Source organism: Symsagittifera roscoffensis, chromosome 4 (assembly GCF_963678635.1).
Source record: "Symsagittifera roscoffensis chromosome 4, txSymRosc1.1, whole genome shotgun sequence".
Classification (NCBI taxonomy): domain Eukaryota; kingdom Metazoa; phylum Xenacoelomorpha; order Acoela; family Convolutidae; genus Symsagittifera; species Symsagittifera roscoffensis.
In genome coordinates, this window is record NC_087065.1 from 68,055,353 (window position 1) to 68,082,580 (window position 27,228).

General features: G+C 34.7%; 1 protein-coding gene across 2 annotated transcripts in view; it reads left to right on the forward strand.

The window, feature by feature from the left end:
* The window catches only part of LOC134843985 (RNA-binding protein 39-like), a 32,761-nt gene extending 13,271 nt beyond the window's left edge, over positions 1-19,490 (forward strand). For both annotated transcript variants that reach the window (XM_063860409.1, XM_063860410.1), the window contains 4 exons: positions 16,284-16,482; positions 17,338-17,542; positions 18,813-18,997; positions 19,235-19,490. In XM_063860409.1, the coding sequence (XP_063716479.1) occupies positions 16,284-16,482; positions 17,338-17,542; positions 18,813-18,997; positions 19,235-19,380 (735 nt within the window). In that variant the 3' untranslated portion in view covers positions 19,381-19,490. The remainder of the gene's footprint in view (positions 1-16,283; positions 16,483-17,337; positions 17,543-18,812; positions 18,998-19,234) is intronic.
* Positions 19,491-27,228: the final 7,738 nt, after the last annotated feature.

The following is a 27,228-nucleotide window of genomic DNA, read 5'->3' on the forward strand; positions in this document are numbered from 1 at the left end:
CACTTGAGATACAAGTTGTGATAATCCTCCAAGTTTTGACATTTGAACATTCTAAAAACTTTCCTTGCATGCTCCAGATCCGCTTGTGAAACTGCAACTTTTCCTCCATTCAAAACATCGGACCAATTTTGCAAAGGAGGCAATTCTTTTTCTGCAAATTTTTCTCTTTTGGTCATGTACGAATAAGGGTAGAAACCTTTTTGTCGTATCAGACACCGTTGCTCCTCCGTCTCGTTTGCAAAATACTTGTTCAAAACTGACATTTTTTCCGCTGGTAGATTATCAACCAATTTTTGCAAGGAAGAATTCAAAAACTTGCATGAGTCAATAAATCTGAGGTATTCAAAAACTTTTTGCTCGGATCCGTTTTTCCTTTTTATAGTTTTAATTAGGACTCCAATGCTTAACGATATATATTTTTCGTCGGTGCTAGGTATAACACTCATTGTACTTGTTGGCTCGCATTCATGCAATGCGAGACAAATGTGGTGAAGGTCATAGTTCTGGATGTTATGTCCAATGACTGGGGTGAAATTTACAGTTCGTCTTGCGAGGTTGCATTTTTCATGTGCCCATCCCAAAAATTTTCCAGAAAAATGGCAATGGTCAAGACATTTTTCGTGCTCATTGGTAAAATGTATACAGCAAATCCAACATGTTGATGTGTTTTCTTTGTTCAACGATTCTTGGCTTTCTAGAAATTGAGGAAACCGTCGCTTTTGATCATATATCTCTCTCGCTAATTGATGCAACTGATTGAGAAACTTTTTCATGCATTGATCAGAGCTGTCATAGTCAAAGAAGTAGGGCTGTGAATTTCCGTGCTCAATTACAGCCAATGAATACCCACAAGCTTCGTGTTTTTGTACAACTCGGGTAGATGATCGCGATGGATTATCAGGACAAGAATCTACAGGTTTCAGAAATGATTCAAAATCAAAATAAATCACAAGTGGTACAAACCACAAGGCCTGGAGGTTTTTGAACTCGTATCTGTTGGTACCTTTTTCTGCTGAAGGCATGACTACTAGAGCAGGTTCATGATCCTTACAACACTGGATGTGTTGCTCGTGAGTTTCATCACTCCAACTAATGTGAAAGCAGTTTCTACATAAACGTGCAATTGGGCGATACTTACACCCTTTGATTTCGCAGATGAACTTTAACAAATCGATTATAAGTACATAGTGATGCTTTGCAGGCTCATACAAGAGAAGCAGGTCCATGTCAAATATTTCAGTTTGGGTGCTGTTATCTTGGTTTGGTCGTTTTGATATATACATAGGCAACAAATCTCCCTTGTGGTACTGGAACACATTTACCCGCACGTCGTTAAGTTGTTCAAATTTTCCAATTGAAGCGAAACTCATGGGTGAATCAAAATTACCTTGGGCTTTGTGTGCACTTTCTGCAGTGTATGTATCAGGTTGTGTCCGCGCAGCTGCTGGGTTCGCTTTTTGTTGATCAGTTAGAAGTAGGTCAACACCATGCTTCAGACTATAAGCAGCGGTAAAGCAAAGTTCGAAGCAATTATTATCTTCGTGATTTCTAATGTTTATCAAATTCTGGGACATTCGAATTCGAAAAGGCAAGTCAATATAAGATGACCCACGGATTGGTGAAAACTTTGCAAGTTTAACAAAAACTTGAATTACATGTTGCAAAACCCAACCGCTTCCATAAGATGCAAAAGTCTCCAAAACTGCTTGCATTTTTTCGACCATTTCAAAAAACTCATCATCTTCTAATCCTAAGCTCATCACAGGTTTCATATCAGAGTTTGCATAAATGTCAATCCGCTCGTCGTGCTCAGTTTTACTAGAGTCATTTATTACTTTAGGTTTTACCAAACCTAAATTAGCGCTGAACTGAACTTTTCTAGGTCCTTCTGCAACTCGATCGATTATGAGACTTTGAATTTCATCTTTTTTCTCTTGCATAAACTGCAAAAGGTCAATCGGCTGAGTTTCATCCATGGGTTGGTTTCCGCCGATCACATACGTTTCAAGAACACCGAAAAAAGCAGACTCACTTTTTTGAAGATTGGTGCCGTTGATTTCGTCTTCATCGACAGCATGCACATCACCGAGAGCAGCATTAGCAGCGGCACTTGTAGTGGCTAAATCAGCAGAGGCAGCTCTCATAACAGGTAGACCATGGGTTGCTAGTAAATGAGCTGATAAGTTTTTGGGCGAATGAAATCCCAAATGACAATAATCACAAACACCTCCAAGTTGACCATGAGTGTGAAGAATATGTTTTTGTAAATTTGAAAGCATTTGAGCCGTGAATGAACACTCATTGCATCGATAAACAATAATTCCTTTTTCAACAAAATGTTTGTCACGCTCATGGCGACTTCTATTGCTCTTATTTGCATATTTCAGTGGACAAAAATTGCATTTGAACATTTTTTGAAATAAGTTAAGCTATTGATTTTAAGAAAGAAAAAGAATCAAGTGATCTCAAATTACACTCAGAAACAACAGTAAATGAGAAGCATAACTGTTCGTCTACCAATTGTAGAGAAAACGGTTTGTGTTTTGCGCGCGTAATTTTGAATTTGAATTAAAGTTCCCGCCAAAATTTGAATTAGATTTGAATTTCCCGCCATAACTGGCAAACTCAAATTCGATTGGACGAAACAGATAAATTGTTGTTTGAAACGTTAATAATTATTACAAACGATAGAAATTAATCTAAGCCAACCAAGTTTGGGCTAAATTTTAATCCAAAATGATTTTAGAGCCAAGATAGAAAAGTTTTAATTTTATATTTTATCAATTCAAATTATAAATTGATGAAATTTTCGAAATTGCAAATAAAAGTTGAGCATGTCACAACACATGATAGATCCTAAATATCCCAGTTGTCATGGGGACAGAATATCCTATAAAAACGTCAAAATTAGTATCAAAAACAGTTGAAATGATGAATAAGTAAAGCAAAATCTAAAAAATGACAGTTTTTTAACTTTCCAGGCGCATTGTTATCAATGATGTCAATCACGGAGCGGTCGCACGGTCCATATCACCATGAATTTGTCTCAGTTGTCTTTCGAGTTGAAAAAAAAGTCCGAAAAAATACTTTTCTGTAAAGAGAAATGAGTTCGTTGTTTTAGGGGGGATTAAGGGGATTAGCGTTTTTCTCGAAGACTAATGAAAAAACATCTACTCCCACAATCTCATTAGTCGTGCCCCTCAATGCACTTTCATAATAACACCACTTGCTCATAATAAAAAATTGCGTCTTCTGGTTGAAAATCGCATTTTTTCGGAAAAATGAAAAAACGATGAGTCATCAATTAAAAAGTTTGATTTTTATTATTTTTCTCAAATATTTTGCATGATGATGAATACTTGTATTTTTTCAATATGACCATTTTTGGAGACAACAGTATCAATGATCAAATGGTAACTCCAATTTGTAAAAAAAGAAAAAAATTAATGCTTTTTTTTCCTTTTTGTAATTAAAAAATCAAATTTTTAACTAAAAAACCTTAAAAAAAATAATTATTTTTATCAAAAAGTTGGTTTTAAACATCTTTTATACTATTTTTCATTATGTTTAATTTGTATGATAACTATTTGAATAAACATATGACAACATAAGTTTTCATCCAAAATTATTTTTTTACAGTTTTTTTTTTGACGTTAATTATCTTTTTTCAAAAAACGAATTTGATTTTTTTAATCTTGTTTTCTAAAAATTAGCATATATATATGGATGCTTTTCAGTTTTTTGTCAAGATCACTAATGTAAATAAGAACTTCAATGTTAATATGTTAAATCCTATTTGTGGAAAAAATGAAAATTTTACGGATTTTTTTTTTGTTTTTAATTGAAAAAAAAATAGTCAATTTAATAAAAATAAATGATTTTGTAACTTCAATTTTTAAAGGCTTTTGAAATAAATTTTTAATCAGAACCCAATCGTGTGATAATTAATGAACAAATACAAGATACAAACTCAAACTCAATTTTAAAGTTAAATTATTATACACAATAAATACAAACAAAAATCAAAAAAACTCAACCTCAGTTTCAAAGTTATATAAGGTCCAAATACTCCTGCGCTTTCTCTAGTGTTGTTAACTTCCTTTTTTTCTTTGGCGCTAGACAGAGAGAAGGGGTTAAGTTTTCCATGTGGTTGCTCACAGTAGCCACAGGGGTACGCTTTGGAGTTGAGCAACCCGGTTCGTCAAGCCATGGTGAAACTACAGGGGAAGGATCAGCTTTCGGGGTAACTACTGATGGTGACTCAATTTGTTCCATTCCCCATAAACGATCAAAAAATTCAATTTCTTCAAAGTATTCTAATTGGTTTTCACACATCGGAGTAACATCACAATCGTATTTATACAAAATTTTTTTTACTGGTTTTGATAAAGTTGAAATATCAACCTGAAGAGCAAGAGGCTCGTCAGGATCCGTATATTTACCAGAATTTGTAAGGTAACTCAAATACTTTATATTCAGTTCTTCGTCTTTCTTTGAATTTTTTAAGGAAAGTTTACTGAATAAATGTAAAAAATTTTTGGGAATCATAACGTGATGAGTACAAGTCCACTCATCAGAATTGAAACTTTTTTCTTCGTTAATTATTGCTACAAAATTACCGTGAACGGTTTCATAAAAAATGGTTCTTTCGTAATTGGAATATCCGGCAATAATATGACAAGGCATTTTTGAAGAAAAGTTGGAAGAAAATGACAAACGTAACGCGGAGAGAAATGAAACTGAAATGAATTGTGAAAACGCCTCAAGAGATTAAAATAGGGATTGGTTCTTCTAAAATTAGAAATTTCAAGACCTCCTATGTAGTTTTTAATCGGTTTAATAAGGGAGGGCGTGTAAAATACTTATGTTACCTTGGGTGGTATTCTATGTTTATCTAAATTGCATTCAAACAAATAGCTTGTATCAAAAATAACGTTTAAACATTGTGACCTTTAACACCCATTAAAATTCTTATCAGTTGTACATGCACAAAATACTTATCCATGTGAACTAAATTGCAATCCAATATCTTTGCGATATAAATTACATGTGTATATAAATTAAAATAGATACAACGCCGCTTTCTTTTGCAGACATATACAATCAATCGGAACCATTCATTTCTTTCTATTCAGTTTTGAATCAAGTTACTTTGAAAATTTACTCGTTACAATGAATAAAACCAAAACAAGCACCACAGCAGATGCAGATAAAGATTTTGGCGATTGCTATTTCGATATTTCGGAAAACAGTAAAAGACTAGTGCGTGCTACATTGAAAACATATGACCAAACTGGAACTTATGTATTCCTGAAAGTTTTCAAAAAAGCAGCTGAAGGCGCTGAATTTGAATGTGTACAAAGACTTTCCTTAAGCAGCGAAGAATTTTCAAAATTACTAAAGTCGGGAAAGTCAATCCGAGCGCAAACAAGTGAAATTTCTGATACTGTTGAAAACAAAGACAAACCACAATCTAACTGTAAACGAGCCAGGAAATCTCAACTTTCCTCAAACACAAAGGATTTCAAGCACGACCCGAATTAATTTTCCTTTACAAAATGGCAGAAGCTATGTTCGAAGTTGTGTTACCTGATTATTTCAAAAAATTTCAACCAAATTTCAAATTTGTTATCACTGAAAAAATTCCTAATTTATCTACTTTTAAAAATTATGTTTTTGGAAGCCACTTCAAATCTGAATATTGCCCTTTTTCAGTCGAGAATGAAAAAAAAATTCATTACCATATATTGATTCAAGTAGATTCAGAGGAACAATTAAACCAATTTTTTCCTTCCCAAAAATGTTTCAGTGTTCCTTGTATTTTCACTTGCTTCAAATACTTAGTTTCTCCTGCTAAAGATGTCAAAGGAAACGGTGAGTTATTTGACAAGCTTAAACTAGCTCTCACTTATTCAGCAAAACCTGTTGCAGCCAATCTCGATTTGTTAGATTTCACTGCAATCAAAAACGTTTACCCAATTTATTGCTTTCTGCAACATCATCTAAGAAACAAACTTCACCAAATCAAAACGTTTGCAAGAAATCTCCGGCCGTTGGGGGACAGAAACGAATTGATAATACAGTTACGCCTGCTGCATCGTCGACGTCAAACAAATCCGTAAGAGTTTCGACTTCATTTTCAAAGAAACATACAGAAAGCAGACATGTTCAAACAGATGAGATGAATACAGAAACTTTGAAAAGATTTGAAAGTTTAATTAATGGACCCCATTCTGCCGCTTTTTGCAAAATAATGGATATTTTGACAAGTGGATATGGAAAACTTGATGTAGATACTGATGTGCTATTTGTGAAATTTATTGTTGAAGAGAAAGTTAAGTTTTAATTGATACATACTTTTCATTATTCCCTTTTTATTATATTGAGTTCAGTAAACATGATTTCAACTTTCGATTTAAAACTCATTCATGAAATTTTTATAGACTTAAAATCACAATATCCAGACAAATCAGTCAGATTTCAGTATTTTTTAGCCACTTGTTTGTATTTGGATGCTGATATTAATTTGGATTTTGTTTTGAAAAACAGACCATATGGTGGTTTAATTGGAATAGACAATTCGTCGCTCGACAAACACTTGAAACATTTCAAGTTTCTTAGAATACATGCTATATTGCATGACGCAGCGGGATATTTGCAAGAAAAAAATCATACCGGTCCTGGGTACACATATGTTTTGCCTTGTCCAATAAAAAACTGTTACCTGGGTCACGTGACAGGTATTGCGTTTTGCTTATTTCTTAAAGCATTCAAACCAAAGTTATTTCGTTTGTTGGAATGTTGAGTGAAAGTCATGTTAACCCAAAGAAAGAAAACTAAAAAATTGTTTTTCAACCATCTCATTATTTTAGATATTGAAGGATTTAAATGTGGCAAGAAACCTTTGATCATAAAGGAACTTTCCGTTTGCTCTGCTAATACAATTGATACAATTCATTTTCTGCCACCAGTTCAATTCAACAATTTATCAAAAGAAGAAAAAAAAGCGTACAATTGGGTATCTAAATTTCTACACGGGCTTCGTTGGGACGAAGGTGAATACCCTTACTCATACTTGGATCAAATTTTTGACAGCATTCGTTTGAGGAACCCAAATTCCCATTTTTTTGCTAAAGGTACACAAAAATCTGTTTTATTAGCTGAATACTTGAAATTACCCGTGACAAATTTGGAAGATTTTGGCTGCCCAAAGATTGAACAGTTATTGGGTCAAGAAAAACATATTTGCAAACGACATTCTCATTTACTTCCCTCACATCAATTATTAAAGCATTGTACCCGTAGAAAATCCAAAGTTTTTTTCGATTGGTTACAAAATGAACTGTCCAATGATGCAAACAACCTTATCTCCAAATTTGGTGGTTTACGCTTCAATGACTAATCAGAGTCCTGAAAACAATTTAACACCAAGAATTAAAGTTACTCTTACGCGGACAGGCATATTAGATTGTCGAGGAAAACCTCTCCTGCAAAAACTCGAACAAATTACACTGAACGATATCGAAATCGATAATTTACGGAAGTTTTTTACAGTTCTTGACTACTTTCACCTGTACAATGTCCAGACTCCAGGAATTTCGCCAGTCAATTCCGTTGTTCAATCTCAACCTGGAAGGGCTGCAACCTCAGCTGGGAGAGAGAAGACAAATTCATTTGCATGACCATCAGCTTCCAGCTGAACTGAAAGAATTAGTCAAAACTGATAACGTTGAGGAAATACATTTAATTCAAGCCACTATCAGAGTTGCTGCTCATTTTGTTGTAAAGTTCAAATCTAATTGTAACCATGACAAATTCACAAAATATGAGTTTTTCTTCATTGAACGAGGAGTTGATTTGCCTGTTGAACCGAAATGACGAATCACATATATATATATGCCAAATTTTGTGAATCATAATAAATATATTTATTGATTGTCTTCATTTTCTTTTGATCTTGTGTGATTACTAGTTGCTAACATGTCGTGTTTGAAAATTCAAAATTTCAAAAAAATATTTTTGCCAAAAGAAAACACACAAAATGTGAGTTTAACAGGTGAGAATTTACCAAAAGAGTTATTAGACGAAATCAGTACCGGAAACGTAGAAAAAATTGTTCGGATACTTCTGACAGACAAAAACATAGCAAGATATATAATAAAATACAAACCAAACGGCAATAGATCAGAGAGAAAAAAAGGCGATTGGTATGCAGTTGTAACTATCAACCTTGATAGAAATAAGCAAAAAAAGTCTTCGGGTAAACATGGAAATTGAAGAAACCACCACTGTCGAGAACAATGATTGCGACTTTGTTGACATTGGTGTTGCCGAAAAGTCTTTATCTCACGAAAACAGATCTTGGAAATTTTGTAATTCTGTTTCTCTTCCGTCTGCAGAAGTTGTCTTTTCACGCAAGTCTGTTTCATTTTCATTTTGCTCTCTTTATCTATTTCAAAATTATCTTTTTACAACCTTAGTTGTGATGAGACTGCCATTTGGCTTTCAATACTATCCAGTACAGTTGGTTACATGTTACCCAATCCCAAGTTATAATAATGAATAAGATCATTTCAACAAAAGATCGTCTGTTTATGTCCGTTTCAGGTCCCTCAGGATCTGGCAAAACTGATTTAATTTTTCAAATGCTTCTCAAAGGTACATTCTATCCATCGTATAACAAGATATTTTATTTTTATCTTCACGATCAACCCAAATACCGTTCCTTTGTTTCTCACAACAAATTTGATATTGAATTTATAAAATTATCCAGCTTTGAAATTGTTAATAACTTACGGGATTGTATGATTGTCTTTGATGATACCTGTGAAGAAATTTTTAATGAAAAAGATTTTGTTAAATTAGCTACAGCAGGCCGACATAAAAATGTTCATGTTATTTATGTCAAGCACAATTTATTTCAGCAAAGTAAGCAATCACGTACAATAGATTTGAATACAACTCACTTAATTTTGTTCAAATCACCTCGAGACATTCAACAAATTGATTATTTAGGCAGACAGTTGAATAATGCAAAATTCCTCCGTCATGCGTATCAGTTGGCAACGAAGGAAGATTTTGGTCATCTGTTGATAGACTTGGATCCCAAAACTTCAGAATGTCTTCGTTATTCGTCAAACATAGTTCCACCATCACCAACCATTTTCTATTTACCATCCTCGAAAGCAGTTATCACATCTCTTGAAAATGAAAGAGAAAGAATTATGTATATTGAAGCAAATGCTCAATAGTCGCCATTGTAGATCAATTTTGACAGAAGCTGATTCAAATTTTATTAGATTTCTTTGCGATTGTTTTGTAAATGTTTTTCTGGGACATGTTCCAGCTAACAAGAGTTTCATCGAGAGTAAGAAAATACCATTTGGAAAAATTGTTGACCCTAAGTTTAGTATCCGAGAAAAACGAAAAGTTTTGGCAAACAATATTTCACTGGTTAAATCAATCGGAGAATCGTGTTACATTTACTTGAAAAACTAGAATCTCAGGCATGTATGCTGAAGAATTCATCCTCATTCCTCGAAAAACATATGCTCCAGATGAAAAAACTGCACCACAATCTCAAATCCTTCATAATCCATTAATTAACGACAAATCATCTCAACTCAATTACATACAACGATTTCGAGAACGAAATATCAGCCGTGACTCTCCACCACCATTAAACCCAACATCTCCTATTCCTTTAACCCCTAATAATGTAGTACCAAATCTGCACCGAAAAAGAAATTTATCTGCACTTACTAATTTCAGTGATGACGGTGATGATGAAGCAGAAAAAAATTAATGGAAAAACCGCTGAAGTGTTTCGAAAGGTTATGGAATCCATTCAAGAGCTATTGGAAGCTAATAAATTGGAAAGGGCAAACATCGTGCTAAAGCAGTTGTTCAAAGTTGAATCCTTGACTTTAGACGTTGACGGATATGTTTTAATTCAAGGAAAACCAACACTCGTTAAAATTGAATCTTTTTTGTACGATACACAGCAAAACACAAAAAAACTTGAGGGTGTTTTTTATCCACAAATTTTGAAAGAACTGAATCTTGATCCTAGCTTAGTGTCCAACACTTATGCCAAACAGATTCTCCGCTCGCTTAAGAGCGAAGCAGCTAAGCCCTTCTCAACTTCTTCCTCCTTCGTCTCCGACGACAACCCGACAACTGAGTACTCGAAGAGATCAAAACCCTCCTCTTCGAAGACTCGATCGACAACTCTCAAACCCAGAACCAAGCAATCAGACAAAAGAAAAACCCAGAAAAAAGAATTTTTCCCCAACACCAACGACGACGATGACGACGATGATAAAAACTATGAAAGCAGTAAAGAATCGTTTGCGACGACGTCAACAAAAGAATGGAAATCCTACTATCAGTGAAGAAAAGAAACTCAAATTACTCTACACGAAAGGTCCAGCTGCATTTGGTAGCGTTAAAAATTTAACAAATGCTAGTCAACTCTCACCAAAAAAAGTTAGAAATTTTCTGAGATCTCAATCATCACATACAAAGTATGGATTGTTTCGTAAAACATATCCTCGGCTAAAAGTGATTGTTAACGATATCAACGAAATTTGGTCTCTTGACTTGGCTTATGTTGATAAATTGGCTAAATATAACCGAGGGGTACGATATTTGTTAGTTGCTGTCGATTGCCTCTCTCGCTACTTACGAGTGGAACCCCTGAAGACCAAATATGCTAAGGAAACAACCGAAGCTTTCAAAAAAATGATCAAAACAAAACAACCAAAAAAAGTTTGGGTTGACAAAGGCACCGAGTTTAAAGGAGAGTTCGAAAAGTTATGTACTAAACGAGAAATCATCAAATACAATACTCACAGTGAAAAAAAAATCAGCGTTTGCCGAAAGAAACATTCGATCGCTGAAAAGTATTATGTACAAATACTTGGAGTTTGAATGGACTTACAGTTATATTGAAAAATTACAAAGTTTTGTTCAAACGATTAACTCACGCGTTAATAGAGTAACAAAATTGGCTCCAAACAAGGTCACAAGAAAACATGTACCTGCTTTAGTTTCATTAATTGCAAACAGTTCATCGAAGTTGGTACAGAAACCAAAATTTTATGTTGGTGACTATGTTCGAATAGCGAAGACTGACTTGCCTTTTAGAAAAGGTTACAAGCAGATTTTTACAGACGAAGTTTTTGAAATAGTTGCCATTCCTACTGTAAACCCTCCAACATACAGTCTCATTGATGCGGAAAAGGAAGAAATCAGCGGAAAATTTTATGAAAAAGAACTTAGTTTAATTGGAAACGAAGCTGATTATAACGAAAATGGGCAGTGATGAGTTTACTGTACATTTGATTTCAACAGCATCAATGGATTATTTCCCAGGCAACACTTTGGCCAGTTTTAGAAATTTTTGTAAAGAAGAAATAGCTTTAGACGGAGATTGGAGAGTTGCTCTCTCAGAAATAATTTTCCCCACAAAATTAAACAATGTTACTGATGAGGAATTTACGTACTTCAGAGCATCCGAAGTAGTAGCCAGTAAATCCAACGCTGGCAATCGGAATACAATTTCCAGACCCTACTATGGCGAAAAAGTTTTTATCAAATCAGGAGAGTACACTTTTATAGAACAATTGATTAATGAGATAAAAACAAAACTCAAAGACAAAATTCATTTTGATGCGAGTCCTCAAGAAATCACGAATAGCATGAGCATTTGGATGAACGCAAATGAAGGAATCTCATTCCCAAGTCCCCAAATACCCAGTCTGTTAGGCTACAATGCAAAGCTTGATGAGAACGGTGAATATCACATTGGTTACAAAATGATACCCTCCTTCGATGCATCTTATGAGGGAAACGAACTGTACGAATCTCATTTCCCATATGACTTATCAAGTGGGACAAGTCTAATTTTTGTCTATATTGACATTATTCAATACCAAACTGTTGGTGATGCAAAGGCCCCATTGCTACGCGTCATTGATTCAAATAGACGCATCAAAAACGGTAGTGCCTGCAGCATTGAACCTAATCATCGAAAAAACTTCACTAATTTAGACTACAAAAAATTATTCACTTCATCTGTACAATCAATATCGGTACAGTTGCGCACAGAAACTGGAAGACTAGTGCCCTTTGCAGGAACTGGTAAAGTTGTGTTGACTCTAAAATTCAAGCGTTTTGATTGAAAACCAATGGAACAATATTATGCAAAGCAAGCTTCACTTCCTCATTTCTCTGGACACTACCGACAACGCGGCAGTGGATTTGGCGCTTTGGCTGCTGGTATTGGTCGTGTTGCTATACCGTTTGCACGACGGGTTATTCTACCGGCAGCGAAAAAACTGGGCAGAGAACTTTTGATGAGTGCAGCGCCAGAACTAATTGATGTCGCTATGAAAAAGAAGTCTCCTAAACAAGCATTGAAAAACACTGTCACAAAAACTGCAAGAAAACAACTCGGTGGTGGTAGACGACGTCGTCGAAAGACACCAATGAATGGATTACGAAGAAGAAGGTCAGTAGGGGCTCGAAAAAGAAAAACAACCATTCGAAGAAAAACCAGACCAGTGAGAAGTCGAGCAGATTTTTTCTCAAACATAAAAAATGATCGCTAATTTGTTACCCAATGAAGCTACCCATAGCTCTCTAGATTTGTTTGAAAAACAACCTCTTTTGATTACTTTTGAAAACGCTTTTGATCAAAAAATTGGACCTGTTTATTCACCTAATGGGCCAATGCTTGAATTTGAAATCACCGGTGACCGTAATAATTTTGTTGACCTGCAAAAAATTTATTTGGAAATACGATGCAAAGTAACGCAATCAAGTGGAGCTGATCTGCGATACGACAACACTGATCCTACTGTGTCTGATTCACCGTTCCTCGTAAACAACTCCCTGTATTCCCTTTTCTCTGACTGTACCCTCTCTGCTAATGGACTCAAAATCTCAAATGCCAATAGTAATTTTGCGCATAAAAGCTTTATTGGAACAGAAGTTTCTAACAGCAAAGGAGCCAAGGACTCATGGCTTAAGTGTCAGGGATATCGTTTTGAAAACAATCCCGCTGCAATCGATGCAGCTGATTTCACATCTCAACGAGAACTGGTCCGTGAATCGAGGGAAATTTGGTTCTATGGACCCGCTGGAGTTGATTTTTTCACATGTGACAAGCATTTGTTGAGCGGTGTTACCCTCAGACTTTCCTACAGACGTTCTCATGAAGACTTTCTCATTATATCGGAAGATGCTGCCAAGCATTACAAGCTGCAAATACTCGAAGCGAACCTATATGTTAGAAAAATGACTGTGACTGACCATGTGCTCTCTGCCATTGAATCAACTTTGCTCAAAACTCCTGCGAACTACCCATATCAAGAAGAAATTACAAAAACATTTCTTGCAACAGCTGGTCAGCGCAGCTGGCAACAGGAAGATATTTTTGCTCGTGAACCGGTGAGACAAATTATCATAGCATTGAACACAAATAATGCATTTCTAGGAACAAACCGAACGAATCCTTTTCATTATCAAAAATTTGGATTGGAGCAAGTTACTTTGAGACGAAATGGTTTACCAATAGCAAGTACACCAATCAGTACACAAGATCATAAACGTCTCTTCTTCAACACACTATCAGCGCTGGGTTTGTTGCACTGCGGGCTGGGAATCACTCTGGATAACTACCAACAGCACTTTATTATGTGTTTTGATCTCACTAGCACACAGCAGGCAGCTCATGACTTCTTGCATCCAGAACTTACTAACTGCTCAGTTTCACTCGATCTTCAATTCTCAAACGCTTTGACAGCAAACCTGGAAATTTTTGTTTGGGGTATACGCTCATCCAATGTATTTATTACCTCCGACCGCAAAGTTACAAAGAACGTCCTTCCCATTTCGACAGTCTGAAAATGGATGAAATCCAGTTGCAGGACCTCATTCAGAATTGTAAACATCTGAAATATAAGTTTTTTGGAGTATTTGCAGCCGACAATTTTCCACCTCACATCCCAAACAACATCTTTATGATTGTGAACACTTCAAAATCAGATTCTCCGGGGACACATTGGATTGTGATATGCAACAGAAGAAATGTTTTATACTTCGCTGATCCTCTCGGTCTTCCTCTCTGGCAGTACACCAATCTGTATAAACGATTGAACGAGAATTTTCATCAAGTGACTGAATTGATGACAAACTTTCCCATGCAAGACTCAAACTCTACCATGTGCGGTTCTTTTTGTATTTATATTGCACATTTGATTTTTGATAAAAACTTTAATGGTGATGCTTCTGATTTTGTTTACATAACTGATCATGTTTTGAAACGTTTCCTAACTCACATGCTTACCCATTAACTAACCATTTAATATGGTTGATTTATACATTTTACAATTTAATTTTGAACAATACATTCTTTTAGTAGTTGAAATTTTACCCAATTGTTAACTGAATAGCAGTAATTCGAGAAGTTAAGCTTTTTATCAAAGTGAGAAAAAAAGTACAAAATCGATCTATGGGGGGATATCACCATACCAGCAACTGTTGCCTCCTTTCAGTACAATTTCCGGACGGGTTTCGAAACGCCGCCTTTCGGCTGAGAGTCGAGCGCCATGCGTTTTCCTCTACTCGGACCCCAAGAAATTTTGTTCCACTTCAATTTTATAGTAACAAGTTAGGTACAAGTCTTAGAAATGATTGCAGCAAAATTAATGGGCACTTTTGGCTTTCATCAGTGTTCTCGTTTTTCAAGATCTTTAGACACTTCAACCTTTTAGCTCTATCAATCTTTCTATAAAATCAAAGCTTTTGTCATAGATTTCAGACGTTTATTTTTCAGTCTCCTGTAGACACGGAAAATGGAAATGTCGAAATTTTCAAGCCAATTTCATTATTTTAGAGTTTTCAGTGTTTCGTAATTTTTCCTTATTTTTTAGCTTCATTTGGCTTAAAGTAATTTTTCATTCTTATTTTGGTCAAATTGATTTTTGCCTAAATAGAGGTGGCGGCCGCCGCACTTGACGAATTTTGCTTTCTTCGAGATTCAGTAATAAAACATGCATTTTTGAAGGAAATCGGTCACCGCAGACAACAGTTAAGCTACGCTGCCAAAATCTTGTGCTTTCCTATATACCAGATAGTTTGGTCGCATATAATAGGTATATAACGTCATTTTACATGTAAACAAACCAATACCCCCAAACTTTCGAAGGGAAAACATGCACCGACCAAAACCTAATTCCATTCCCGTTTCCACAACGTTCAGTGGGAATACTCAATAATATACCGAAGTTTTACATGAGGACTATTAGGTATAAAATTATACATGGTGACAATTAGGATTTTTACATAGTGACCATTAGGTATAAAATTATACATGGTGACAATTAGGATTATTACATGGTGACCATTGCTGATCATTTAATACATGGTGACCATTATGATTTATACCTAATGGTCATCCATGTATGACAACCCCCCCCGATCCTAGTGCACTATATGCATACTACTCACACCCTCTCGATTTCACTTTAAGATGGTCAGATCGTGTATTCGATCCTCTGCCATGGCAATGAAAATGTGTGAAGGCGAGCTCTCACTTGGCCTCCAGCTTCAGTTTGACCACATCCTGACCGTTTTCGGCTGCAGTTGTGATACAACTTGAAGTTCTGAACGCAAAAAACGGCCTTTAGTTGCAAACAAAGCATTGCTCAACAAGTTACCTGAGTCTGGAATTTGGGCAATTAAGAGAAACGGGCTATGCTCAGACAGGCTGGATAGCCTTTCCTAGAGCCTCTGCGAATCGCAGAACTTGGATAATTAATCAATTTTTACCGTTGCCATAATAAAGGGTATTGCAACCGGGTATTAGATTTACCCCCCCCCCCCCGCCGTTTAGTATTTTTTCGCTATTTGTTCCTATTACACTGAATGCTTTTCTCTCATTCTGTATTGTTTTTTTTTTAAATTTGCGATGATTCAAGTGTAAGCAGGTTGATGTAAATTGGGTGTTTAGTTTTTACCTACCAAAATTTAGCTGTTTTGATAAAAACCTAGTGGATCTAGTGAATTTCTGTATCGCAAGTGGTGCGAAGCTCAGCTTCGACACTGTGTAATAATTATAATTAGCCACGTTTTTTCTGTGTAGTAATCATAATTGGCCACGATATTGTATGGCTGATCCCTTTCCTCGAGATAAAACTTGATTGTTTGCTTCCTTGAATTGTTTTATTTTACTTTCTCGTCGCTTCTGAATCGCATCATGATCGTTTCATTTTCAGTTCAACGAGAAAGAGTCGAGTGAAAAAGCGATTAGTCAGCTGAATGGCTTCACCCTTGTGGGTCGCAAACTGAGGGTGTCCCTGGTGAATGACCCCAACCTGCTGGGCACGCCCTCTCTGGACAATGAAGACATGGACAGAAGAGGCATAGAACTGGGACCCACTGGCAGAATATCGCTCATGGCCAAATTAGCTAAAAGTGGGTGTGAATGATATGGCTCACAGTAATGCTAACAGCAAATTAAATGATAGAATTTTATTCTGTACGTTAAAAAAAATTATCGATTTTGAACAAAAAGTTGAATTTGAGTAAATAAAAAATGTTTTTTCTTTCAGCTGAAATCAAGATTTCGGAAGCTAGGTTTTTCCGAATGATCTTTTTTAAAAAATTTTTTCCAATGATTTTTTTTTCATAAATTGTCAATCGATATTGACTCACATTGATCATTAAGTTACTCAAATTGCTCTAAAATGATATTATAACTAAAATATATAAGCTGAAAAAATTAAAATCAAGAATGCTTTAAAAATTCAATTATATTAAGTGGAACGTTTTGGCCGGAAAAATTTAAATCAAGAAATTGATGGAAAATCTTGCTCCTCCAAAATGCGCCTATTAATTTTTTTGTAACTTTCCAACTGACATAATTCCCAAATGGCATAAATATGAAATTTTATTGCAATTCAAACGTTTTGTATCAACTTCTCTAATGCTAACATTTTGTCAGGAATGAAAACATGTGAACAAGAGTTGGAATTAATTGCTGGCAAACAAATCTTAAGTGACAAATTTGTCGGAAAAGTTGACCAGAAGAAGCTTATCAATAACCGCAAGCTTATGCTTTTCGCTTTTGATAAAAAAAGTTATTAAAATTTTTCAAGAAAAAATGTCATTGAACTTTTGAAATGACAACTTGAAAATGAAAATGAACTTTTGAAATGGCAACTTGAACTTGAAAGTGAACGGTTTGGTCATTTGAGAAATAATCAATTTTTTTTCAACAAACGCCATTTTATGTGCCTTTCTGTGGTTTATTTATGTTATTCATTCCAGGCTGTGGCATGGACATCCCTGATTCGGCCAAAAACATCCTCTCTGGAGCAAGTCACGTGGTAGCCGGTGGAGCTGTGGACCCCGCCCTGGCCATGCCCACAGTGCCTACCAACATCAACCTGGCATTTCTAGCCCCGAGGTCACCTGGACCGGGAGTGATTCCTTCGCAGTGTCTCGTGTTGAGCAACATGTTCGGATCTGACCTGTGAGTACTTCGACTTTGTTAATATTAAGAGTAGTGAAGGCTCTTTTATAGGTCTCTCTGATTTTTTTGTTTTTTTTTCTCAGGAAAAAGTTTAAAATGTGCATGAAAATCTAATAACTAAAGATGTGCATTCATACATATTGAATGCACTTAGTTATTCATGCACTTTTTGAGTTCAACTTCGTTGTTCAGTGTGATATTTTTCCTAAACTCTCTTGTTTCTTAGAATTTACACCGTTGGAAAATTTATTACAAAAGGTGAAAACTGGCATTTTCTGACCTGGAAATAAGTGGTAAGTGATTCAAATCAAAAAATGAAACTTCAGAGATTGTAGTGTATTTTATTTGCAGTAGATTGATCTAAAAGTTTTGGTGAAATTCCCAATAAATTTTGTCCAATCTGGACCTTGAAAAAAGGCATTTTTTATAGTAAAAACGTAAATTTGCGTTTAATTTTGTCCACACGAAGGATTTTTGAATCTTGCTCTTTCAAAAACTGTTAAATGTGCATAAGGATAGTCAATTGTTGTATTTTCCCCCACATTCCAAATAGTTATTTTGTTGAGTGAAGCTTTTTTTTGAAACTTAAGACCGTTTTTAGATACGTAAGACCGTGCTTTGCTATTTGAAGCTGTTTAAGCTTTAAATATGTACCAAAACTAAGAGCAGAAATATAACATTAAAAAGAGCAATCTGCCAATTTTGAGCCATTTCTGCTGATCAACTGAAATTTTTAGTTGACCCCGATACATTAATTCTCTCATAATAGGTCGTTTGCTCTATTAAATTAAACGTAAATGATGATTTTTAAAGGTCATGATTCAGCAAAAAAATCTTAAAATTTGTTCGCACGAAAGTTTGATGTTTCGCGGTTTGACTCATGATTTTGATATAAGTTCACTTTATCTCTTTTGTTGAAAGGAAGGTAAACTCGTCTATCGATTAGTAAAAGTTAGAAGGTCACGAAAAACGTGATCGACTTCTAGTTTCGAAAGTGGATTTTAAATTTCTTAATTCCCAGCGGATTAAAAAGCTTTTGATACAGTTTTCTTTAAATAAGATAATTTTATGAAAAAACTGCCAATGAAAAACATTATTTGAAAATCAAAGAGCTTCTCGTGAAATGTTTTTTATTCGAAAATTGAAAAATTTTCAAAACTTTCCAATTATTTTTTTTTCGGATTTCCTTTTTCCTTAACGCTTTAGAAACTGTCTGTTGGCCATGTATATTTTTGTCAGTTCGATTTTTTTACAACCCGCTGTATTGTAGAGTGATGTCACCAGAGGTCATTGATGACATAACGGAGGAAGTTTTGGTGATTTTGAAGCCATACGGAGGTGCACTGCATGTACATGTGGACAAAGACTCACCTCAAGGAAATATTTTCGTCAAGAGTGTTTCCATAGCTCAAGGAGAAGCAGCAGTGAACGCACTGCACAAGAAAGAATTTTCAGGTAACCATTTTTTATATTATTCTCAAATGTTCTTTCTTTGTTTTTTTTTCTGTGCATGAGTATTGCTTTCGGTATTATTTACTTCCTTTTGATTATATAGGAAACAGTTATAGTTTTTGGACTATTTCTTCTATTACTTTTGACTACAAGCCACATCTGAAGTGATAACAAGACATTTTCTGATAACACTTGTGTATTAGGTATGTATGAGTTCTGTCAAAACCTTCGTTTTTTCAGGGCGTGAGATAGATGCCGCTTTCATTCAGTTCACAAATTATCACAGTGTCTTTCCGCAGTCAGCTAATGTAAGCAAACCTTTGAAGACCAGAAGATCCAGAAGCAGTTCTCCCGCTACGAAGAAATCTCCGAAACATGAACGGTGACATCATCCTTCTACTTTGAAAACTTTTCGTTTGCTCTGATGTTAATTTTACTCATGCTTGTTGCATAATGAACAATCTAAATAACTTGATGCGTTTTCATAAATATACGTTTGAATGGTAGTGGTCTTTATTTTTAAATGTCAATGAAAAGTGAGAGTGCTAGCTTACTAAGTTCGTGTTTTTTTCGTGAGTGAGTTTTGTTTGAATTTTTTGCGCTTATTTTTAATAGTTACCGAACTTTGCGAATTTTAAATCATGTGTCAAATGGTTTCGTTGGAGAATTTTTTCTTTCTCATTATTCCAAGGTTGCTCTCTTCAAAACAAAACTGATTAAAATTTTAATTAGAAAAACGAGTGTATAAATTACCAGGGAATGAAAAAATAAACTATCGAAACATTTTCTTATTTTGGATTAAGTTTTGACTTAAGTTTCAATTCTAAAGATTTTTGCCCTTGCGATAAGCAAGGTTGCAACGGGGTACTAGACTTTTCCGTAAATAACTTCGTTCACAGAATGGTCAGTGAAAACGCCCCCCCCCCCCCCCCCCCCCCTCAGGGATTCGACCCTCTTGGTACTTTTTAAGAAATCCATTTTTGGCAGATCGACCCTAAAATTTTTCTAAAGGCGCCTTGGGCGCCAATATATACTCAGTTTGAGAAGAAGCGCGCGCCAAAAAAAACGCAATTTTTCTCTTAAAATTTTCTAAAAACTGCCCATTAACGGCTTTTTTGACCTGTTTTTCAAAACTTTGCCTCCGGCGCGAAAATTGGGCCAAAACAGCGTCTTTTTAGTGCTTTAGGAGAGCTGGGAAGGTCGCCAAAATTTTCGAAAGATTTTTTGAAAATCCGCCCCCCCCCCCCCTCGAGAAAATCCTAGATCCGCCCCCTGAATGTACCGTACCGCCTACATCTAACATGCGCCGCTTATATAGGGTTCGTGATTGTTTTGTATGTGGTGATTTCTTGTAAGGTGATTTTTTTTCTGAATAGTTTTGGATAATTTTCAGCTTATTGGTCGTCGGCCTTAATTCTTTCGGCTTATTTACCCTATGCATTTTCTTTTAGTTCCTTCCTTTTTGCCTTTCCAGATCTTCTTTTTGCCGTTTCCCACTTGCGTTTGCGAAGTGCAGCTTCCTTGTTGTGTCGAAAGCTCAAAATCAACTCGGACAGTCTTTTGAAAGAATGAAAATTCTTACAGTATTCTAATGGCAAGTTCGTTATTATAACATACTGAAAAAGTGTTTAAAAAAAAACAGTTTTAAAAAAGTGAGCTTTTCATTTTTTTTTCATAGGGTTAGATTTTTCGAAATTTCACTGGCTAATTTATGAGTGAATTGCTGTCTTAAGCTAATTGTTTTTGGCGAAAATAGTTGAAATCATGAGGATATGCGCAATTTTCCCAGTATGTTTTTTTTTGTCAACTGGTGTATTATATTGGTTCAAGGGCTTTGTAGTCTATATACCGTTCAACAATAACCGTTTTTATAAAATGCAGTTAAGATTAGGAAGCCTAAATGCCATCAAATCAGGAAGTTCTCGAAAAAAAGATATCTGCTCATAACTTTGGGAATTTATCGTTTTAAAATTCGAAGGTTATTGAGAGTAATGAATGTTGTGAATACTCTTATATAGGTCTTAATACTCTTATATAAGTCTTAAAATCTTGATGCACGTAGGAATGATGCATTTTTTTAGTTCAATTGAAATTCATAGTATTATGAGTTATTATGAGATTCACGGCTACCGTTGGTGCGTGAGTCTCATAATCTCTGGGTTACAGATCGAATCCTAGAGGTAGCCGAATTTTTACTAATTCGAGGCTTATTTCTACTTTTTTTATTGCTCTTTATCGAGCTGCTTTTGTTCGGCTAAGTTTCCTCAGCAGGCATTTTTCTTGATGATTCAGCTGTTTTACACAGAAACTATATCCAATTTTTTTAACAAGGTTTTTATGCTTGTTCTTTGCAAATGGAAAGAGCTTTGAGGGGATAATTACAATTTCGAGAGCTAATGTCTTGTAATCGGGAACTAGACAATTTTTTCATAATACTTTCTTACAAATCTGTAAGAAACGTGATGTTTCCAAAAGGTATAAGTAATGTTATAAACAGTTCTTTTAACAATATTCTTACTGCATTTTGTAAGTTATTCTTAATAAAACTTTTTTGAATGAAACAGATTAAAAATAACCCAGTTTTGTTTTGCTTTCGTTCTTTTTTTGGGCTCGTTTTCCGTTTTTTTAATTAATTGCTATCTACAAGAAATTGAACTGTGTTTTGGTATTGACTCTGAACAAATTCCAGGATCCTTGTTTTGGTCTATAGATAACACAACACGATTTTGCCTTTGCACAGGTAGGTTTGTTGTTCTAAATCTTTTTATACGTTTTTTTATTATAAATTTTTGGCTTGTTTTGTCGGCTTGGTCAATTTATTTGTCTATAATTTATGGTGCTTTCCTCCTCGGTTTACAATTTGTTTTTTGAAACATCCGTTGTAAAAATTATTTGAAAAAATTGTTTATTTTCCCGGTTTGCATGAATTCTGATTCTTCATAACTCTATGGACCATGTTTCTATAGGATTGTTTGATTTGGTTTGAGCACGGTTTTCAAATGCGCTTTACGCTTTCTAAGAGCAAATATTGCTCTGAATAACAACAGACCAAATTTCGCAAAATTGTAGCTTAAGAATTTGATTTGCCAAAATTTTATAAAATTTTTGAAGCGTTGCTTGCTTTTGAACAAATAACGCTTGCCTTTGAACCAAATTATGGAATATCTCAAACAGAATTCGTTATTAATTGTTTACCAATTCGGATTTCAGGAAAACAAATCTGCCACTGATGCAGTTATCACTTTAACCGAAATGATTTGTGAAAACATGGATCAATCAAGAAAAACAAGTGCATTTTTCTAGATCTTGCTAAAGCTTTCAATTCCATTTCTCATGAAATTTTCGTGAAAAAATTTGAAATGTATGGTTTTTTTCCAAAAATGCATCAAATCTAAAGGATTTTTTAAGAGACCGTCAACAATGTTTAAATCTTCAAAATCACTATTCTGACTGGATAACACTTAATCATGGCGTTGCACAAGGTAATGTTTTGGGACCATTAGTTTTCATTCTTTACGTAATTGATTTTAAAAACCAAATCAACAGGAACATGAATTTGGGTCAATTTGCAGATGATACAATTATCTTATGTACAGGAAACTCAATTAAGTATCCAAGAACCTCAATGCTGGAAACAGTAGAAAAAGTACATGAATGTTTGAATGAAAATAAACTTGTCCTCAATGTTGATAAAACGGCACTCATTGTCTTTGGGAAGATAATAATTTCAGGAAACTATTTAAAGAGAAGAAACAATACCCGCAAAAGAACATGCCAGGTATCTTGCGGTTTTAGTGGACAACAATCTTACTTTTTCAGCTGAATTGAATAAATGTTTAAGCAAAATGGCTGTTTGCAATTAAGTCAATATACTGCGTTCGACACATGGTACCATTAGAAACAAGAATTACGCATTTTAGATCATCAGTTTTTTCACATTTTTTTTTCAGCTCAGCATTTTTTCAAACTCTACCCATGTCTCAGATTAACAGAATTAACAGACAAACTAATCGGGAATCAAAGTGTGCTATCTTGTAATCATGCACGAGATCTACTTCTCAAGCCTAAGGTCTTAGCAGCCGAACTTTTCATTACCCAGCATAGCTTGGCTAGAATGTTCGATGGCGTGAAAATTTTTATGAAAAATGAAATTGGTAGGCAGTTCATCTATAACAGAGTACCTGTGAAACCAAACGAGCGCACAAAAAAACAAATAAAACAAAACAGATTCCTAAAAACAAATTGGGGAAAGAAATCTGTAGTAAAAAATAATTTTAATTAGTGGAACAATTTAAACGTATGGTGCGAAAAGTTAAAGCTAAACAAAAATTTAAATTCGAATTTAAGTTTTTTAAAATATAAATACACGAAAAATTCCTATTGACAGATCCATTAGTTCTTTTCGAGATTATTTTCATATCTAATATTAGCATTGTTTTATTCATTTTCATTTATACAAGTTGTATTTTTGTATATTTACACGCCGGTGTAGTTGTTGATTTTTAACTTATTATGATAATTCCATTTTGAAGCAGCATGTTTAACCAAGCGGTTATTTTGAATTAATTTTTTTGTGAAAAAAAATGGGCTAATTCAATTTGTTTTTTTTATACTCGAAAAAACAAGATAAATCATTCGGCTTAATACTTGCAGGAGCTAGTGTCATTCACTCGACCTTTTTTTCCCTTTGACAACATTCCGTGAAATGGGTAAAATAATTGGCTCCGATTTATTATGAAACATTATTTATTACCTTGGTGCAGTGTTCCAATTGGTAGAATGGTCACGGGAACCATCAGTTTAGTTATACACTTTCCCTTTTTGGACGATTATTTTATGGAAATTTGGTTTCCGAATGTTATGTATGGGTTATGTGGGTGAGTGTGCGTTATAAATGATGTATACAGGAGACTTGCACGGTTTGTTTTTGAAAAAGTCTCTTCACACTTGCAGCAGTTTTTTCATAGCTATTGTGTGGAAAAAGCAATGCAATATTACGCTGTTGGCAGAACATAAGAATCTAACGCCAAGAGTGGATAATCGAATCTCGAGAAGGGAAATTTTTTCTGATTTTTTGCTTGTATCGAAATTTGTATTAATCATGGTTGTTTTAAATTGCTTAGAATAATATCTTTGTTTTTGTTACGAACATTCAAATTAAGTATAAAATTTGGCGTCCAACGTGTTTTTTTTTCATGCTGAAATCAGATACAAAAAATCATTGGACTGGATTAAGTGATAAATTATATTAAATCCCATTCAGTCATGATTCGAACGACATATATCATGATTCGAACGACATATATATTTGGTTACGGCTCACAAGCTTTGTTTAAGATTTAATGAACGTAGTTCAGACTCTTATGAAGGTCATGACGATTCTTTTTCTCAGGAAGTCTTCTAAATTTGTTCAGGCTCAAATTATTTTTTGGCGGTTTGAATTTTGATTTGTTTTAAAGTTAAGTTCATTTCGTTTGTTTAAAGGAACGCAAAGTCTACTATCTAATAGCAAAATATAAAGATCACTAAATGCGTGGTCGACCTCTAGTTTCAAAAGTGGAATGATTTAATTTTCAGATTTCCCAGCTAAATAAAAATTATACTTATTGATCTGGTTTTCTAGAAGAAATGCCACTTGTAAATTGTTCTAGAAATTCCAGAGCTTTAAGGGCATCTTTTTTTGCTTGAAAGAGAAAAAAGATGCCCTTAAAAAATATGCCTTTGTCTCAATCCAAAAGCTAGTTTTTTGTTTACTTGCGTTCCTTGACTCTTTTCCAACTGTCTGTTGGCTATGTTTTAATTTTGCTTGATGTATGCTCATCGATTTAATTCTTCTGAATGTGATATCTAGGTTTCTTCCTATTATCTATAATACGATCGAACTAAGTTTCGACATGATATGATATGGTTGAGTGGTATAGCATATTAAAGCCCTTACAATCGTGATTCGAACGACATTTAAAAGTGTCCAAATTTTTTTCCCATTGTCGAGAAAAACCTGTTTAACAATTTTGATTTTAGGTCAATTCCGAGCGAAAAACGCGATCGAGTAATGTTCGTTATATGGAAATTAACTATTTTTTTAAATTTAGGCTCAAAAACTTAGTTTAACATCAAGAAAACTAGTTTTGGATGTTTCTTCTTTGAGCGCTTATTTGACAATAAATTTTGCCAAAAAAATCAAAATTATTGCAAAAATAATACATAGTTTAAAACAATTTTTTTTCTAATTTTTTTTTCATTTTTGCGTTTGGTAGTTCGATTTTTGAAAACAAATTTTGTCGATCCAGCCTAATTCACTAATTCTCTACGCGATTGTATAGTTCTCGAATCATACCACCCACTAAAAACGACTCTAATTTGGAAACGTTTTGTTAAGACTTTAATCGGAACTTTCTGTGCTATTTCCACAGTAACCGGCTGTCTTTGTTGCTTCAATTTTCTTTAAATTGTTTGTTGGAGCTACCTACATCTTCTGCAAAAAGTTTGCTATGTGACTCGCTAAGTCTATGTAACTTCGCTAAGTCTAATTTGCCGGGTTAGAGATGTTCACAGTTTTTCTTAACAAAAGTAATCGAACCGCAAATGGAAAATCATTTTCTCGAATCGATTTTCTTCATTTGAATTGTTGTCGGTGAATTTGTTCATTGAAATACCACTCGTGTCGCTAGGCTTCGAGAATCTAAGGGGCGATCATTTATGTAACTCAGATGAATTTCAGATGATTTCAACTACTTGACATATTTTTCGTTTCAGATTTTTTTTCTCATTTTTATTAAAATCGCTATTCAAATATATTTCTTGATTTCGCTTATTTTTTTTCCGTTCATCTTTTGATTTTTCATACCGTGTGTGAGTTTTTGTTTACGATAGATACATTTGTTGTCTTTGTTTTTCTTGAAGTAACGCGGGCGACTTTGAAGACAGTGACCGTTCAGCAGTTCGATAGTTTATGGCTTGATTATTTTACAAGTGAGCTTTGAATGAGCCGATTTTTGTCTTGCCATTAATTATTGTTTTTCAAAAGCGAAGAATTCATTTTTTAAGAAGCGTACTATTCTGGATACCTTTTTGTTTCGGTTTTTAAATCGAATTAAAAAAAAACTTAAAATCTGCTTCCAATTTTTTTTACTGATTATTGTTGTTTTTCTGTATTGCAAGTTTTGCGTAGATAAACTTCGCCTGTGTGATTGATTTGAAACAAAAATATATTCTGTGAGCTATTGTTGAAGTTATGGATAGCAGAGAAAATGTCGTATCATCTTTTCGGATTAAAATTCATTTACCAGTTTAGATATCAAAAATAGCTATTACCAGTAGCTATCCAAGAAAACTTGAGGTTTTGGAGCCAAGTTGCAGGGTTCTGGTCCGAGCATCTACAAAGTTTTGTTTTTCAAAGTTCAGCAAAGCGAAGCGCAACTTTAACTTAGTTTTGTTTTTGGCAAGATGAAACAGAACCTGATAGTAATTTGCTTAACTCAGTAATTGAATAGAAGTTTAATTACTGAAATGATTGTGATTTCAGATGTTTATGAAAATTGTTCAGCAAAATGGCCAGTAAAGTCGCAGAGTCAACGTGTACGAATTGCGAAGATGGCATTCCTTTCGAGAACATCTTCAAATGTGTCACTTGTTCAGATAAATTACACGATGATCCGGACCAACCACTGGTAACTCTCTGCGATGGCTGTGTTATATCCCATATCAAGAAAAATCACAAAGTTGACGATAACAGGGGGTTCGAACCCTCAGTCTGCAAAGAACACAAGCATCTGTGTAGTGAATTCTGTAAATCATGTGAAAAAGTTTGCTGCACAAAGTGTCTCCGAAACCACAGCGAGCATAAATTTGAGCCTTTGAAGGAAAAGGCGTCGGAAATAAGATCGAAAGTGTTTGAAGCTGTCACAGAGTGGGAATTGTATGAAAAACCGGCGCGTGCGAAAAAAGAGTTGGTGTCTGAAATGATGAGAAATCAAAAAGAGGGAGTTGAAAAGTTGATTGACTATGTCGAAAAGAAAGTTGACGAATTGAAAGTAAATGTTGTTCGCGAAATCCGAAGCTATTTGACTGGGTTAGAGTTTTCCGAGAAGGAAATTGAAGATCACATTGTGAAGGTTGGGAATGTCCAGCAAGACTTCAGAAGTTTGCTTCAACTCTCAGAAGGAGCAATGGTGGAAAAATTTCCCCAAATTTCGATAGCTGTGAAAAATCAGCTGGAACTGCAGAAAAAAATT